Source organism: Euleptes europaea, chromosome 19, assembly GCF_029931775.1.
Source record: "Euleptes europaea isolate rEulEur1 chromosome 19, rEulEur1.hap1, whole genome shotgun sequence".
Lineage (NCBI taxonomy): Eukaryota > Metazoa > Chordata > Lepidosauria > Squamata > Sphaerodactylidae > Euleptes > Euleptes europaea.
This window is the reverse complement of record NC_079330.1, coordinates 16,615,678-16,633,293: the sequence shown is the minus strand read 5'-3', so window position 1 is coordinate 16,633,293 and position 17,616 is coordinate 16,615,678. Positions and strand designations below refer to the sequence as shown.

General features: G+C 51.3%; 1 protein-coding gene across 1 annotated transcript in view; it reads left to right on the top strand.

Annotated features, from left to right (window-relative positions):
• The window catches only part of LIMK1 (LIM domain kinase 1), a 31,878-nt gene extending 17,303 nt beyond the window's left edge, over positions 1-14,575 (top strand). The window contains exons 3-16 of the mRNA XM_056865162.1: positions 1,252-1,390; positions 2,878-2,987; positions 3,451-3,642; positions 5,416-5,521; positions 5,636-5,802; positions 6,521-6,704; positions 7,466-7,552; positions 8,419-8,550; positions 9,785-9,844; positions 10,842-10,907; positions 11,021-11,168; positions 11,350-11,405; positions 13,262-13,419; positions 14,235-14,575. Of these exons, the coding sequence (XP_056721140.1) occupies positions 1,252-1,390; positions 2,878-2,987; positions 3,451-3,642; positions 5,416-5,521; positions 5,636-5,802; positions 6,521-6,704; positions 7,466-7,552; positions 8,419-8,550; positions 9,785-9,844; positions 10,842-10,907; positions 11,021-11,168; positions 11,350-11,405; positions 13,262-13,419; positions 14,235-14,397 (1,768 nt within the window). The 3' untranslated portion in view covers positions 14,398-14,575. The remainder of the gene's footprint in view (positions 1-1,251; positions 1,391-2,877; positions 2,988-3,450; positions 3,643-5,415; positions 5,522-5,635; positions 5,803-6,520; positions 6,705-7,465; positions 7,553-8,418; positions 8,551-9,784; positions 9,845-10,841; positions 10,908-11,020; positions 11,169-11,349; positions 11,406-13,261; positions 13,420-14,234) is intronic.
• The last annotated feature ends 3,041 nt before the right edge of the window (positions 14,576-17,616 follow it).

Genomic DNA, 17,616 nt, shown 5'->3' with positions numbered 1-17,616 from the left:
TGACAAACGGATGCTGAGTCACGGCTTTCCCCTGTTCATTGCCAGTAGAAATTGGGACACTTTCCTCTCAGTGACGGCGTGAAGAGTTGGGTGCTTTTCAGTGGAGGGGGGAAGACCATGAAGGAGTGACATGAGAGAGGGTTATGAAATTATGAATGGGCTGGAGAAAATGGAGCAAGAGATCTTTTTGTTTTCGCTGCGTCACACCAGAACTCCGGTCATCCAACAAAGCGGAAAGGCAGAAGATCCAGGAAGGACGAAAGAAAGTCTTCACCTAAGGCATAATTAACTTATGGAACTCATGACCGCAAGATGTAGTGGTGGTTCAACAGCTTTTTGAAATAAAACATTTAATTAGACCTATCACCCATGGAAGTATTTATCGACAGCTACCAGGCCTGATGACTCAGTGTACCTCTGAATACCAGTTGCTGCTGGGACAACAAAGGGGCCACTGTGTATAGTTGCCAGCTCTGAGTTGGGAAATGCCTGAAGATTTGGGGGGTAGAGCCTGAGGAGGGCAGAGTTTGGGAAGGGAACTTAGCAGGGTATAATACCATAGAGTCCACCCTCCAAAGCAGCCATTTTCGCCAGGAGAACTGGTCTTGATCATCTGGAGATCAATTGTAACAGCAGGAGATTGCCTGGAGATTGGCAAACCCTACTATCGGGGTAGGCAAAACATTGCACGAGATTGGTCCGAGTCAGCATGGCCATTCCTTAGGCTGCAACTTTGGAAGAGGTGGTCATGTGCCTGTCACTCTGGCCCACAGAGCGGAGTAAAGACGGAAGGAAAAGGGGAACAAAGAAAGTCAACCTAAAAGTCAGGGGAAACCAAAGGGGTTGAACTAAACACTATGGACTCTATGGCATTGTACCCCACTGAGGTCCCTCTCTTCCCTAGGGTTGCCGACTTCCAGGTAGTAGCTGGAGGTCTCCTGCTATTACAACCGGTCTCCAGCCAATAAGAGATCAGTTCCCCTGGAGAAAATTGCCACTTTGGCAATTGGACTCTATGGCATTGAAGTCCTTCCTTTCCCCAAACCCCACCCTCCTCAGGTTCCGCCCCAAAAACCTCCCGCCGGTAGTGAAGAAGGACCTGGCAACCCGATTGTTGTTTTAGATAGTGTTTAGCTCAACCCCTTTGGTTTCCCCATGGAGCGGAGTGCCATCTGCCCTGTTAAGGGTCCAAAAGACAGACCTCTCTCTCTTTCTCCCTCCCTCTCTCTCTCTCTGGCGATGCGCCCGCAGATGCTGCGAATGCGGAACCTCACTCTCGCATCAGTACTACGAGAAGGATGGCCGCCTCTACTGCAAGAAGGACTACTGGGCTCTCTTCGGGGAGCTGTGCCACGGCTGCTCGGAACAGATCGCCAAAGGGCTCATCATGGTACGTGTGTCTGGAAGAGGGCTGAGGAGCTTCCTCCCTGGGCGCACCGGGTCGCGCTGCTTGGCTCGCTTGCCCGAGTTGCGTCGAAGCTTTGGGATGCAGTTGCCCTCTGCAGTTGCCCCTGGAGGATCATGGCTCCCTGTGTCGATCTGTGGGGAGGTTGGGGGTAAAGGTACGCTGCTTGTGGCTGTGGCTTGAGCATATGATGAAGAGAATCACATGAACACATGCAGCTGCCTTCTACTGAATCAGACCCTCGGTCCATCAAAGTCAGTACTGTCTACTCAGACCGGCAGCGGCTCTCCAGGGTCTCAGGCAGGGGACTTTCACATCACCTACTTGCCTAGTCCCTTTAACTGGAGATGCCGGGGATTGAACCTGGGGTCTTCTGCATGCCAAGCAGAGGCTCTACCACTGAGCCACGGCCCCTTCCCAAGTGGTGACTCCTACAGGGTTGGGATACTTCACACTGCAGCTGGGAGAATGAAAGCTTGGATCCAACCCAACCCCCACGTTTCAAATTAACTCCCTGCAAATGAATACATTGTGGGGAAAAGCTAGACTGTGCTGCCTTTCCCTGACATGCTAGTGTTATATGTTTGGGGGTATTTTTTGCAAAGAAAAGCCAGCATGGTGTAGTGGTTAAGAGCAGTGGGATCTAATCTGGAGAAATGGATTTGATTCCCCACTCCTCCCCACGAAGCCTGCTGGGTGACCTTGGCTAGTCACAGTTCTCTCTGAACTCTCTCAGCCCCCACCTACCTCACAAGGTGCCTGTTGTGGGAAGAGGAAGGGGACTGTAAGCGTAGTGGTTAAGAGCGGTGGACTCTAGTCTGGAGAACCGGGTTCGATTCACCACTCCTCCACACAAAGCCTGCTGGGTGACCTTGGACTAGTCACAGTTCTCTCCAAACTCAGCCCCACTTACGTCACAAGGTACCTGTTGCAGAGAGAGGAAGGCAAGGCAATTATAAGCCGGTTTGATTCTCCTTAAAAGTTAGAGAAAATTGGGGTATAAAAACCAACTCTTCATCTTCTTCTAAACATGTGATTTCCCACCCCTCTCCACCATTGCATTGGTACAGTCTAGCAAGAGCTCCATCACTGGACTCTGCTGGCCATATGTTTCAGCTCTCAGGTGATGTTTGGGTTGCCAGGTCCCTCTTTGCCACCGGTGGGAGGTTTGGGGGGTAGAGCCTGAGGAGGGTGGGGTTTGGGGAGGGGAGGGACTTCAATGCCGTAGAGTCCAATTGCCAAAGCAACCATTTTCTCCAGGGGAACTGTTCTCTATCGGCTGGAGATCAGTTGTAATAGCAGGAGGTCTCCAGCTAGTACCTGGAGGTTGGCAACCCTCGGTGATGTGCAGGCTTTTCCTACAGTCCGCCCACAGAAGCAGACCTCAGGGCCCGCTGTCAGCTACAGGATGGAAAAATAAGCCCTGGAGCAAGCACGACGGCCCGGTTCACCTCTGCTTGTCTCCTTTCCAGGTGGCCGGGGATCAGAAGTACCACCCGGAGTGTTTCAGCTGCCTGAACTGCCAGGCGTTCATTGGCGATGGAGATACGTATGCCTTGGTGGAACGCTCCAAGCTCTACTGGTAAGGGGGAAACACTCATGGGATGATGGCCTGGCTGGGTGAAGGAGACCCTTTGGACCCCTCTAGTTTGGGGGCAGAGAGACCCAGTTGGCTAGCTTTTATTATTAAGGGCTGAGAGCCAGCGTTGTGTAGTGGTTAAGGGTGGTGGACTCTGATCTGGAGAAGCAGGTTTGATTCCCTACTCCTCTACATGAGCGGCGGACTTTAATCTAGTGAACCGGGTTGGTTTCCCCACTCCTACACATGAAGCCAGCTGGGTGACCTTGGACTAGTCACAGTTCTCTCCGAACTATCTCAGCCCCACCTACCTCAGCCCCACCTACCTGCTATCAGAGAGGACATGTCTATGGCTTTTAATTATCAAACTAATTTTCTTTCTCACATGACGCTTGGGGAACTCTCAAGAAACATGGTGTTTGGACGTGACCACCATAGCTTTTCCCCCTCTCTCTTCCTCCTGTAGTGGCCACTGTTACTACCAGATGGTGGTGACGCCAGTGATGGACCAGCTGCTTCCAGAGTCTCCAGGTACCCGGATCCCGCACACCGTCACCCTCGTGTCGATTCCAGCCTGTACTGATGGCAGGCGCGGCTTCTCTGTGTCCATTGACCAGCATGGCGGTTCAGAGCACCCCCACACCGTGCGTGTCCGAGAGTAAGTACACTCTGCGGGGCCACAGTTGGTCTCGATCTTATTTGGGAGAAGTGGTACACCCTAGATGAGGGGTGGAGAACCTTTTTTCTGCCAAGGGCCATTTGGATATTTATAACATAATTTGTGGGCCGCACATTCTGGCCCTGCCCCCTTTAACCCCTCCATTGCCGCCACTTCCGCCCCCAGCCCTCTTGTAGTACAGAGGAAATACATTTCTCCACAGCCCAGGTGGGAAAGGTTTAACATAGTTTCTTGGGTGGTCCTAGCAGTTCCATAGCTAGCGACTCTTCTGCAAGGGGGAAAAAAGGTTCCTTTTCTCAGCAAAACAAACTCACATCCGCCTTGAATAGAGGCTATTCCTTTCTGCGGGAGGGGGCGGATCACCAGACTTAGATCCTTCTGAGCTAGAGATCTGCCAGGACCCACGAAGGGCCTGACCAAATGATTTCGCGGGCCTTAAACGGCCCCCGGGCCTGACGTTCCCCACCCCTGCCCTAGATCATCGACCCCACTAGACTGTGAGGATCTTCTTATCAGAACCAATGAAACCAGGCCATTGTGCAAAATCAAGCTGAAAAATATATTTGCAGTTATCCGAGCGGATAACTAAATTCACCAAACCTTCCAATTTCACATGCAGAAATTTTATAATTGGGAGTTTTGTGTGTGAAATCAGATCGGTGCAATTAGCCATTCACACCTTGATTACTGGCACCTGTTTTGATCTGCTTCAAACATAACCTCTTCTCAGCTGTCGATGCTAAATGCTGTTGTATATCAATCAAACACTAGAAAAAGTCCACTAAATATGTACAGTGGCACGTCCACTCTCAAATGCACTCAAATGCCTAATATTGAAATCAAACAGAATTGGATGTTATTTTCAGTACATATCTGATGAATGTTCATAGAATAAGCAAACTGGTACTGTCTTAAACTGAGGAGATAAGGCAGGTTAGAAATGTTTTAAATAAATAAATTTAAATGAAATAGAATGTTTATAGAATATGCAGTCTCAGATTGATAGTGGAGGAGAATTTGAGGGAGCAAACCCATTTTCAGTTCTGAGGTGACACCGCGTGGTCTAGATTGCATTGGTTGGTCATCGAACGGCGAAGTTGGAAAGCCACCACAATGTAGTGGTTAAGAGCAGGGGACTCTAACCTGGAGAACTGGGTTCAATTCCCCACTCCTCCACATGAAGCCTGCTGGGTGACCTTGGGCTAGTCACAGTTCTCTCTGAATTCTCTCAGCCTTGCCTACCTCACAAGGTGCCTGTTATGGGGAGAGGAAGGGAAGGTGATTGTAAGCCGGTTTGAGACTCCCAAAACATAGAGAAAATCAGCGTATAAAAACCAACTCTTCTTCCTTCTCTTCCTTTTCTTCCTCTTCTTCCTCTTCTTCGTGGTTGCCTAGCTATTTCTCTGTCACATTTTTATCCTGACCTTCCTATGAGGCGCTCAGGGAGGCACATGTAGTTTTGCTGTCCCCGTTTTGCCCTCACAACAACCCTGTAAGGTAAATTAGGCTGAGAGAGAGCAATGAGCCCGAAGTCATCCAGCTAGCTTCCATGGCAGAGTGAGGGGTTTGAATGTGAGTCTCCCAGATCTAATCTGACACTCTGACAATCAGATCACATCAGCCTCTTGGTGTCCCCCACCATGCCTTGCATCGGGAGCTGTAAAACAGAAGTTGGTCTCCCAGGATTGGGTTGGGGGAAATATTCTTGTCAGCAGAATGGATAACCATTCCCCGCCTCTCTCTGTACTTCAGATTGGACCCAGACTGCATAAGCCCTGATATGAAGAACTCCATCCACGTGGGCGACCGCATCCTGGAGATTAACGGCACTCCCATCCGGCACGTCCCCCTGGATGAGGTGATCTTCCCGTTCTGTCCCAATCCGCTTCTCGTAGCGCTTCACACCCGGACGAGCCCCCAGCTGGGGAATGCTAGCCCGCTTGTCCAGCCTGCCCTTTTCTGTCCCTTGCAGATTGATTTGCTGATCCAGGAGACCAGCCGCCTGCTGCAGCTGACGATCGAACACGACCCCCACGAGATGCTGGAGAGCAGCCCTCTCTCGGAGCTGCGCAGCCCCCTCCGTTCGCCCAGCCGCACGCCCTGCCCGGAACCAGCGGCCATTCGCCAGCACTCTGTCATGTAAGTCTTCTTTGCAGGGTGCCGTGGGAGGGGGTGGACAGGCAGAAATTTGGGGGGATCTCTGTCTCCCCCCACTACCCTTTTCTCTTGGGTGAGGTAGACCGAGAGCAATTCATTATTTTTTAGTAAGTGTGTATAGGAGCCAAAAGGGCTAATATCCAATTTGGTACAGCTAGATTAGAGTCCAATAGTACCTTAGAGGCCATGCACAGAGTGCTGTGGGAAGCAGCTGACACGCACATGTGGAGTCTGGCCAATTCTTGACCATTCCCCCTTGAAATTGGGCCTCCTGGCCTCTGCTCCTCTGTGGCCATCGCTGGCATCATCCACACATTTATGTGGGGAGTGGGACATGTAGCATCAACGCCTTCGAGAGCCAGCTTGGTGTAGTGGTTAAGAGCGGTGGTTTGGAGCGGTGGACTCTGATCTGGAGGACCAGATTTGATTCCCCGCTTCTCCACATGAGCATCAGAGGCTAATCTGGTGAACCGGGTTGGTTGCCCCACTCCTACACATGAAGCCAGCTGGGTGACTTTGGGCTAGTCACAGCTCTGTTAGAGCTCCCTCAGCCCCACCTACCTCACAGGGTGTCTCTTGTGGGGAAGGGAAGGTGATTGTTAGCCAGTTTGATTTTTCCTTAAGTGGTAAAGAAAGTCAGCGTATAAAAACCAACTCCTACTCCTTCTCCTTCTTCTCCTTCTCCTCCTCCTCCAAATAGGCGCAGCTGCAGCATCGACAAGTCTCCCTGCTCCAGCTCTCTGGGCTCTCCCGCCTCCCAGCGGAAGGACATCGGCCGCTCGGAATCGCTGCGTGTCGTCTCACGCCTTCACCGCATCTTCCGCCCCTCGGACCTCATCCACGGCGAAGTCCTGGGCAAGGGCTGCTTTGGGCAGGCCATCAAGGTACCACTGTGGGCCTCTTTCCGACCGAGAGCCAGGCATCTGGGGCATTCCATACCCTGAGCTGCTCCGATCTCTAGCCTGTAAATGAGCCGTTTTCTCTTTGAAATGGGGAAAGGAGGAATGAAATACCCACCCCCAGTGGCTGGCGTACATCCACACATGCGGGAAAGCTGAAATTTGGTACATGTATAGCCCAAGGCACCCTCCTCCCTAGGAAAGTCTGAAAAGAGGACAATCAATGTTGGACAGGGGAAACAGAGGCCATTGACACAACTGAAGCTGATATCCCAGGAGAGAGCAAGCCATGTGTGTTTTCTTTACCCTATCACATGAATCAGTCCTGGGGGAGGGTCGGATTTTTGGTGGCAGCCAGGAACGTATCTCCAGCATGGTGTAGTGGTTAAGAGCAGTGGTTTGGAGCACTGGAGTCTGATCTGGAGAACCGGGTTTGATTCCCCACTCCTCCACGTGAGCGGCGGAGGCTAATCTGGTGAACTGGATTTGTTTCCCAGCTCCTACACACGAAGCCAGCTGGGTGGCCTTGGGCTAGTCACACTCTCTCAGCCCCACCTACCTCACAGGGTGTCTGTTGTGGGGAGGGGAAGGGAAGGGAAGGTGATTGTAAGCTGGTTTGAGTCTCCCTTAAGTGGAAGACAAAGTCGGCATATAAAAACCAACTCTTCTTCTTCTTCTTTGAATACGAGAATATTGGTAAGGCCCTCCTCACTCCGTCACTCAACACCGTCCACTTTCTTTGACAGGTGACTCACCGGGAGACCGGAGAGGTGATGGTCATGAAGGAGTTGATCCGTTTCGACGAAGAGACCCAGAGGACGTTCCTCAAGGAGGTGGGCGCGCCGCAACCGTGCTGCAATGGGCGTGGGAGAACCCCTCCTCTCCCTGCCTTGTCAGTTCCCTGCAAGCAGTCCTTTCAGCCCGCCCTGCTTCTCAAAGCCACCTGGTTTCACATCTCTGTCCTCCTTCCTACTGAAAGCACATGCCCCCCTGCGGTCCCTATGTGCTGGCTTTTCTGACCTCTCACTTCCCCTCACAGAACTTGTGCGGCTTGTTAGCATCCCGTGACGAGCCCTATGTTCTAGCCATATTTGACGGCTGACCTTCCATGACGGCTGACCTTCCATGACATCACAGAGACAGCGTGGTGTAGTGATTAAGAGCAGTGGTTTGGAGCGGTGGACTCTGATCTGGAGAACCGGGTTTGATTCCCTACTCCTCCACATGAGCGGGGGAGGCTAATCTGGTGAACTGGGTTGGTTGCCCCACTCCTTCACATGAAGCCAGCTGTGTGACCTTGGGCAAGTCACAGTTCTCTTAGAGCTCTCTCAGCCCCACCTACCTCACAGGGTGCCTGTTGTGGGGAGGGGAAGGGAAGGTGATTGGAAGCCGGTTTGGGTCTCTCTTAAGTGGTAGAGAAAGTCGGCATATAAAAACCAACTCTCCTCCTCCTCCTCCTCCTCCTCCTCCTCCTCCTCCTCCTCCTCCACCACCACCACCACCACCACCACTTCAGGCTGCTGTTTGAGATATGAAAGGGGGGTTGGCGGATATGCCATAAAATGGTATATAGACTTCTGCCTGATTTCTCTCCAAGGGCTCTTTGCCCTGCTGGTCACGGTGTAGTTTTTGTGCCAGCTCCGCCAGTCCCTCGTGGCTTCCCCAGGGTAGTTGACACTGTGGTGTTCTTGTCCCCCAGGTGAAGGTGATGCGGTGTCTGGAGCACCCCAACGTGCTGAAGTTTATCGGCGTTCTGTACAAGGACAAAAGGCTGAACTTCATCACAGAGTACATCAAAGGGGGGACGCTGCGCAGTACCATCAAGAACATGGTGAGACTGGAGGCTGCGTTCACTATTTGCATCAAGTGAACCTGGCCGGGGGGGGGGGGGGGGGGGGGGGGCAGACAGCCACCTTGCAGGAACAGGATCTCCTTGTGCTGACTTGGAGCGATGAGCCCTCCTCCAGCCAGTTTTCGTCTATCCTGACCCTTCGGAGAAAACGGCAGGTATCCAACTGCACAGTTCTGCTGACAGAATGGCGTTTCTTTTCTTTTTAAAAAAAAATCCTTTTATTAAATGTATTGTTAACCAAATGACAATAAACAAAATAAAGAAAAAGGGGGAAATGAAAAAAAAAACCAGACAAAAAGATACTTCCGTTTTCGTTTGTATCGAATATAAATCTAGTTAAAAAATTACAACCTGTTTTCTAGCTAAAGGTAAAGGTTCCCTGTGCAAGCACCGGGTCATTCCTGACCCATGGGGTGACGTCACATCCCGACGTTGACTAGGCAGACTTTGTTTTACGGGGTGGTTTGCCAGCGCCTTCCCCAGCCCTCTTCCCTTTACCCCCAGCAAGCTGGGTCCTCATTTTACCGACCTCGGAAGGATGGAAGGCCGAGTCCACCTTGAGCCGGCTACCTGAAACCAACTTCCGTCGGGATCGAATTCAGGTAGTGAGCAGAGCTTGGACTGCAATACTGCAGCTTACCTCTCTGCGCCACGGGGTTCCTATTTTTCTCTAGCTACATATCCCAACAATACAATACAATACCTTTATTGGCATCTTGAAGTAATAAAACACGTCGAACAGCCGGCGAAGATAGGTTAAAATCATTCTTATGATTCATTAGTAATGATAATTTATCGATTAAAATTACAGTTTATATAATACTTGAGCTCTCTTGAACCGGATGGTCTTTGGGGATTCTCTCAGAGAGGGCTGTAGCTAAAAAGGAGGCTACTAGAGCAGTGAGGTTACTATCCTGATCTGCTAAAAGGAAGCATATCCCTTTTTGATCTTATACGCCGAGGATCTGGCAGCTCTACCATACATATATCCTTATCCTTCTACTCTTCAAACCCACAAATCATCAATTTGTTCTTTTCCGTATTACGCAAAAAGTCCATAAACGGTTTCCAATTTTCCACAAACTTAGGCAGAATGGCGTTTCTGTAGGCAGAAGGGGGGGTAGCAATTTTGGCAAATACCCTACCCTAGCAGGTGGCAACTCTTAGCGTTTCCTGGATTCCTCCTCATTCACACCAGCATCTCTCATTGCAGGACAGTCAATACCCCTGGAGCCAGAGGGTCAGCTTTGCTAAGGACATCGCTTCCGGAATGGTGAGTAGGTCAAGGATCGATCCCAAGCCTGCAAGAAGCTGACCTTGCTCCGTTTCATTGTTGTTGTTTTTAATGGACAAGTTGATGGACAGGTGTATCAGTGGCTTGATAGCCAAGTGGAACCTCCATGTAGTGAGACGGTATACTGATGGATACAAATAACTGCATGAGCCTTGGTCTGATCCAGCAAGACACATGAGCACATGAACTCATGAACACATGAAGCTGCCTTATACTGAATCAGACCCTCGGTCTGTCAAAGTCAGTATTGTCTACTCGGACCAGCAGTGGCTCTCCAGGGTGTCAGGCTGAGGTCTTTCACATAACCTACTTGCCTAATCCCTAACTGGAGATGCCGGGGATTGAACCTGGGACACACATGAAGCTGCCTTATACTGAATCACACCCTTGTTCCATCAAAGTCAGTATTGTCTACTCAGACCGGCAGGAGCTCCCCAGGGTCTCAGGTGGAGGTCCTTCATATCATCTACTTGCCTCGTCCCTTTAACTGGAGATGCCGGGGATTGAACCTGGGGCCTTCTGCATGCCAAGCAGATTCTCTACAACTGAGCTACAGCCCCTCCCCATAAAGACCATAAAACAATACTTGCAGTCCTATCATTCTGCGTTGGATTCCCGTGCTTTTAATACTACGAAGACAAAGAAACAATCCCAATATCAGAGCTAACCTGTAGGCTTAACACCAGAACTGGCATTCAGGGCCTAATCTTATCTCCAGAATACGCAAAACACAATTTTTAAAAAAAATTGCTTCCAAGGAAAGGTGTCTCCTTCTCTGAATACTAATCAGCAACCCCCTCAAATCTAGAACAAAGGGGCCAAAGATGCAAATTCCAAGTAGGTTTCAGACTGTCTTGCTTTCATTTTAGAAATCAAAGCTAATGTCTGTAAAATGGGAATTTTTGAGGCTATGGGGTCATAAAAGAGGAACCAAAATGAGCATTTCTAACTGTCTGATTTCCCCCACCCCTTGCAGGCTTATCTTCACTCCATGAATATCATCCACAGAGACCTCAACACACACAATTGTCTGGTGCGAGAGGTGGGTAGTGTCAGGTTTTGGGTGGCAACCCCAAAGCCCGGTTGACGTTCCTGGAAACTGTCTCTGGCCTTGCTAGGGTTGGGTAAGAGCTATTCAATATCTCCCCCACCCAGAACAAGAACGTGGTCGTGGCAGATTTTGGCTTGGCCCGGCTCATGGTAGATGAGAAGAACCAGCTGGCCAGTTTGAAAAAGCCGGATCGTAGGAAGCGGTACACCGTGGTGGGGAATCCCTACTGGATGGCTCCCGAGATGATCAATGGTGAGTTGAGCAGAAGGGGGGGTGCCGGGATCCCGTCACGGGCTGAGTTGGCTGGGGATCGGCATCCAGGATGAAGCAAGGGTGACATCTAAGAAGATGTACAAGGGGTAGGGTTGCCAACCTCCAGTTGGTGGTTGAGTAGCACCGTTTGATACCTGACAACTCTCTCTCTTTCTCGCAGGCAGGAGCTATGATGAGAAGGTGGACGTCTTCTCTTTCGGCATCATCCTGTGCGAGGCAAGTACCCAGGAGGGCCCCTGCACAAGTTCCAGCGTGGTGTAGTGGTTAAGAGCGGTGGTTTGGAGCAGCGGAGAGCCAGCGTGGTATAGTGGTTGAGAGTGGTAGTTTGGAGCAGGGGAGTCTGATCTGGAGAACCGGGCTTGATTCCCCACTCCTCCCCATGAGCGGCGGAGGCTGATCTGGTGAACTGGGTTTGTTTCCCCACTCCTCCACATGAAGCCAGCTGGGTGACCTTGGGCAAGTCACAGCTCTCTCAGCCTCACCTACCTCACAGGGTGTCTGTTGTGGGGAAGGGAAGGTGATTGTGAGCCAGTTTGAGTCTCCCTTTAGTAGAGAAAGTCGGCATATAAAATCCAAGTCTTCTTCTTCCTTCAAGGAGCAGGGAAAGAACGGTGGCCCTGCTTGTCTTGCAGGCTGCAGGGATAAGGTTGAGCCGCTTAGCTGGCTGTGAATCTTAAGGGGCCTCCCAAGAGAAATGCCCCAAATTCTTGGCAGAAGCCGGAGCAAATTCCCTTTCCCGTCTGTCCCCTTCACCTCCTGGAGTGCTGCAATTAGGGTATTGGCTAAGGCCACAACCGGGACGTTCTTTTCTTCTGTGAATGCAGCTGCAGGAATTGCTTCCTCAAGGAAGAGAAAGGTTGAGGGGAAAGAGAGAAACATTGGCCTTTTATGCATGGCTGTTCCCCTCGCGGTCAACCCTCCGACGAGTTTGGTTCTTTGTTTGGGTTATGCATGCATGCCGTTTCTGACCGTCAGAGGTTGCCTCGCTCTCCCCCTGCGTTTTCCCATGTTTTGCCTGCGTTTTCGAATTTGAGATAAAACAGGTCCCTGAAAACGCGGGCAAAATGCAGGGAAACACAGGGGGAGAGCGAGGCAACCTCTGATGGTCGGAAACAGCATGCATAATCCAAACAAAGACCCAAAGTCATCAGAGGGGTGACTGCGAGGGAAACAGCCACGCATAAAAGACCATTAGCTCCCCTATAAAGGGGATTAGACCAATTTGTGCAGGAGTGGTCCATCAGTGGCCCTTAACCAAGTGGAACCTCTGTATGCAGGAGCAGTGTACCTTTCAATACTATTTGCCGGGGGCAATGGCAGGGGGAGACTTTGGGTACCTCTATGCCCCTGCATGGGGACCTTCTGATGCATTTGGTTGGCCATTGTGAGAAGCAAGATGCTGGCCAAAATGGATTTTTTTGGTGTGATCCAGCTGATCCCAAGCATTTTGAACCTTCTGTGTGATATTATGATATATATCAGTGGCTCCCAAAGCGGGCAGTACCACCCCCAGGGGGGCAGTGGGATTACCTGGGGGGCACTAAGAGGCAAAGGGGCAGCAGGGGGCGCTAGAGGTGGGCCCCTTTGTGTTGTTCACTAATTTACAATAGATCAAGCTATGGCACCATGCTGGCAAATTTGGTGGGAACTATCAGAATTTTTTCCAGACTTTGAGGAGCTGGTACCGCTGGATCAGTTTTGTTGAATAAACTGCAACTAAAAAGTTTTAATTTGATTTTGAATAGATGTGCAATCAGTTGTTACTGCTTTGAAATTTTATTGTTATTATCTTCTTTAGTGCGTCATGCAAACCCCTATTTTGAATAATGCTTTTTATAGGATAGGGTATAGGGGGCGGTGGGATTGAGTTTGTGGAACCAAGGGGGCTGTGCCCGAAACGTTTGGGAACCACATATATAATGCAGCTGCTGCTGGCTAGTCTTGGAGATTTCTTGATGGGCAAGATGGGTCAGACCCAAATGGTCTCTCTCATATGCTGTGGGCTAGCTTCCTGGAACGCCCAAGATGAGCCCCATGAGGACTACTAACTGCAACCTCCCTCTTTTCCACAGATCATTGGCAGGGTCAGTGCAGACCCGGACTACCTGCCACGAACCCTGGACTTTGGTCTCAATGTGCGGGGCTTCCTGGACCGCTATTGCCCCCCCACCTGCCCCCCCAGCTTCTTCCCTATTGCTGTCTGCTGCTGCGACTTGGATCATGAGAAGCGGTGAGAGATAAGGGGGGGACAGAAAGTGGACAGGGAGACTCTATAGATGGGGGGAGGGCAGAAAGTGGCCCCTGCAGCCAGAGGTCAACTGAGACCAATTCCAAGCCAGCGTGGTGGTGTGGTTAAAAGTGGCAGACTCTAATCTGGAGAACCAGGTTTTGATTCCCTGCTCCTCCACATGAGCAGCAGATTCTAATCTGGAGAGCTGGGTTTGATTCCTCACTCCTTCACATGCAGCCTGCTGGGTGACCTTGGGCTAGTCACAGTTCTCTCCAAACTCAGTCTCACCTACTTCACAAGGTTCCTATTGCGGAGGGGGAAGCCGCTTTGAGACTACTTTTGGTAAAGAAAAGCGGGGTATAAAAAACAACTTTTCTTCTTCTCGTGCCACAAGAGTGGTGGTGGTCTAGCCATTGTTGGAGACAGAATACTGCAATAGGTGGGAGCTAGGCATGATCCTGAGAGCTCCGTGGCGCAGAGTGGTAAGCTGCAGTCCTGCAGTCCAAGCTCTGCTCACGACCTGAGTTTGATCCCAACAGAAGTCGGTTCCAGGTGGCCGGTTCAAGGTTGACTCAGCCTTCCATCCTTCCGAAGTCGGTAAAATTAGTACCCAGCTGGCTGGGGCTAAAGGGGAGACGACTGGGGAAAGCACTGGCAAACCACCCCGTAAACCCAGTCTGCCTAGTATACGTCAGGATGTGATATCACCCCATGGGTCAGGAATGACCCGATGCTTGCACAGGGTACCACCTGTACCTTTTTTTTAAGGGATGATCCTGCACGGCCGTTCTCACCTTCTGCTTTTGTTTCGCCAGGCCCTCCTTCGCCCGGTTGGAACAGTGGCTGGAGGTGCTCCGCCTCCATCTGGCCATGCAACTTCCGCTGAGTTCGCAGCTGGAGCAGTTGGACCGGACCTTCTGGGAGACCCACCACCGGGCCGATGGGGGGCTGCCCGTCCACGCCGAAGTATCCGAATGAGCGGGCCGGAGATTGACATGCTGCACTGAGCCCCCGCGTCCCCGTACGTGCGGCGGAGCACCCTCGTGCCGAGTGACCTCGCGAGTGGCGCGCGGGTCACCTGCTGGAGCTGGTCTCTGAGTCAGAAGAGGCGTGCGGGGACCTGCGTCACAGGGAGCTGGTTCTCCCTGCTTCCTTCCGGGGGGGGGGGGTGGGGAGGGAAGGGGGGGTTCTGTGCCTGGCATGCACAGACCATGTCGGGGTGTCCTGGGCGCTTGTAAATACTCCTGTGAATAAATCCAACTCTCCCGTGCAAATCCCGCAGCAGAGGAAAAGGGGTGTCCCTCACTCTGTGCGACTCAAAGCTGCAGGAGACCCCCCCGGTGTCCTCCTTGCACGCTTTGTGGTTGCAAAAAGAGCTTTTGCACACTCCACCGAGCATGCACGTTTCTGTCACTATCTGGCTGCTGCTCACAACCTGGCGGGAGGGGTGGCCCTGGGGGCTCCTTCCCGTCTCACACCTCTCTGCCCCGTAACTGACCCTCGTCCTACAAAGTGGTGCCTTGGGTTTATGTGAACTTGCATTCATTGCTGCACACCGGGGTTTCTCTGGGCCCCCCACGCCATCGTCCTCTGTGTTAGTTGCGTCTGTGAAAACGCAAGTGCGTATATGCCTGGCCTCTGCTCTTCTGTCTGTCTGCCAGTTTGCGTGGGGTGTGTGTGTGTGCGAGCGCGCACGCTCATCTAACTACGCAAGCCCACCTTTGTGTTCTAGCCATTGTAGGGACTGCACTTTGCATACAAATGTGTGTAATAAACCTATGGAAAAGTGGCTTCCAGAGGGAGCAATTTGGAGCAGAGACACAGCTGGGGGTGGGGAAGGAGAGAGCGGTGGATCTGGAGAAGCGGGTTTGATTCCCCGCTCCTCCACATGAGCGGCGGAGCCTAATCTGGTGAACTGGATTTGTTTCCCTGCTTCTACACACGAAGCCAGCTAGGTGACCTTGGGCTAGTCAGTCTCTCAGCCCCACCCACCTCACAGGGTGTCTGTTGTGGGGAGGGGAAGAGAAGGTGATTGTAAGCCGGTTTGATTCTTCCTTAAGTGGTAGGCATATAAAAACCAACTCTTCTAATAATAATAATACGGAAAACCAGCTTCCGGAGGGAGCAATTTGGAGCAGAGACACAGCTGGGGAGGAGAGAGCAATGGACTCTGATCTGGAGAAGCAAGTTTGATTCCCCACTCCTCCACATAAGCGGCGGAGGCTAATCTGGTGAACTGGATTTTTTTTCCCCGCTCCTACACACGAAGCCAGCTGGGTGACCTTGGGCTAGTCACACCTCTCTCAGCCCCACCTACCTCACAGGGTGTCTGTTGTGGGGGGGAAGGTGATTGTAAGCCAATTTGATTCTCTCTTAAGTGGTAAAGTCAGCATATAAAAACCAACTTCTTCCTCCTTCCCTCTGCTCCAAATGATCCTCCTCCAAAGCCGCCTTCTCCCTACAAGGTTCCAGATGTGTATGGTTTTGTTGTATCCCATGTAGTTAAACCCTCGTAGTCTGGTTTTCTGGATGGAGCACAGGGAGAGTTCTGCCGCAGAGAGCCCCAGCAATGTGGTTTGAAACGTGGTTGCTTATGAAAATGAATTTTTAAAGATAATTGAGGATGATATGGGCTTGAGAACGCACTCCGTACCGTTTCTGAATGTGACGTTGTTAGCATCCCTGCCTTTTATCAGCAAAAGTTGGGGGTCTGCTTAGCACCCTCTGAACTCAAACTTTAGCTGTCATGGCCAAATGGAGCTTCCATGTTCAAAGGCAGTGCACCTATGCCATCTGTGTGCTAGGGACAAAGAACAGAAAAGGGCTGATTGACCTTCATGCCCTGCTTTCGGGCTCCCTGGAACCATCTGACTGGCCATTGTTGGAAAGAGCATGCTAGGTTAGATGGATCTTTGACCTTTCACAACATGACAGTTCTTGAAATCAACTTCCACACATTTGGGGCTTCAAAAAAAGGTGGCCAAACACACGCAAAAAAATCATGTTCTGGTCTGGTCTAATGTGGATATTGCGTTATTCGTGTTCAACTTGCAGAGGGCTGTATAAGTCAACCCCATCCTACTGCGGTTGCAGTCTGTGCATCTATGTGTGTGCCTCCCTGGGAGGTTTAACATTTGTTCTTGAAGCATGGGTGTGCGAAACCTCTGACAGCGCACCAGCCAAAAGCATCAGCTGTGCATGTATGGGTCTTCCGTCTGGGCCATGAGTATGGCGCTCTGGTCCTGCGGTTCGTGTGGCATCATGCTTGCAGTATCTGTGAACGAGATGCTCACCTGTCCCCTTCTTTCATGCACGGCTCTGGTAGAGGTGGGCTTGCCACGGGGCAAGGAGAGGGGGAGTTCTGGACGCCAGTAAGGACAGCAAAATGAGAGGAGGGGATGGACCTGACCCCGTCTGGGTCATACTTTGCCGGGAAGTTTTGCAACTGCCCCATTGAAATGGAAGGGAGATGTGCATTTTCCATTCATTTCAGTGGGGCTGGGTTGGAGGCAGTCTAAATTTTCCACAGACATAAGGGGAAGTGTCAATTCTGCCCATTCCCCCTTTCCTGGTGCAGGTCCCTCATGCCATTCCTGAGGCTCCTGTTTCTAAGGAACAGCATTTGGGGAGGATCGGCAGGCTGCAGTAGAACAGGGAAAGGCAGGTGAATTCAGTATGGTTGATGGAAGAGCCTCCCGCTAGCAGAAAACTTAAGCCTGGATCTAACCCTGAGCTTCTTTTTGTGTCTGTGTCCAAAATCTGTTTGGGTTTCCTCACCAAAGCTCCCCTGGGGCCATCCCTGGCTTCTAGATTTGGGCCTGCAATCTTGACCACTTTTGTTCATGTGCATCGTGGTGTTGTGTGCTGAGGATTGTGGGCCTTTCTTCATATGCATCCCCCCCCCTCTTGTGGGGGTTACGCCGCAAGGTCCACAGGTCCCCACATTTCTTCCCGCCCCCCCATCCGTTCCATTCCTCTAGGTGCTTTCTAATTCCTCCGATGCTGCAGGTGATTCCAGCATCCATGGAGTTTCCCCCCCAAGTAATGCAGATCTTCTGCATACCCTTTTGAGGGTGCGCAGGGCATCTCACGCTTCTACACATTCAGGTTGGTTTTCTGTAACATATTTAGAGAGAAGATATTGTATTATTTTTTCATACTGCCGGCCTCAGCGATTTCGGCATTTACCACGCTAAT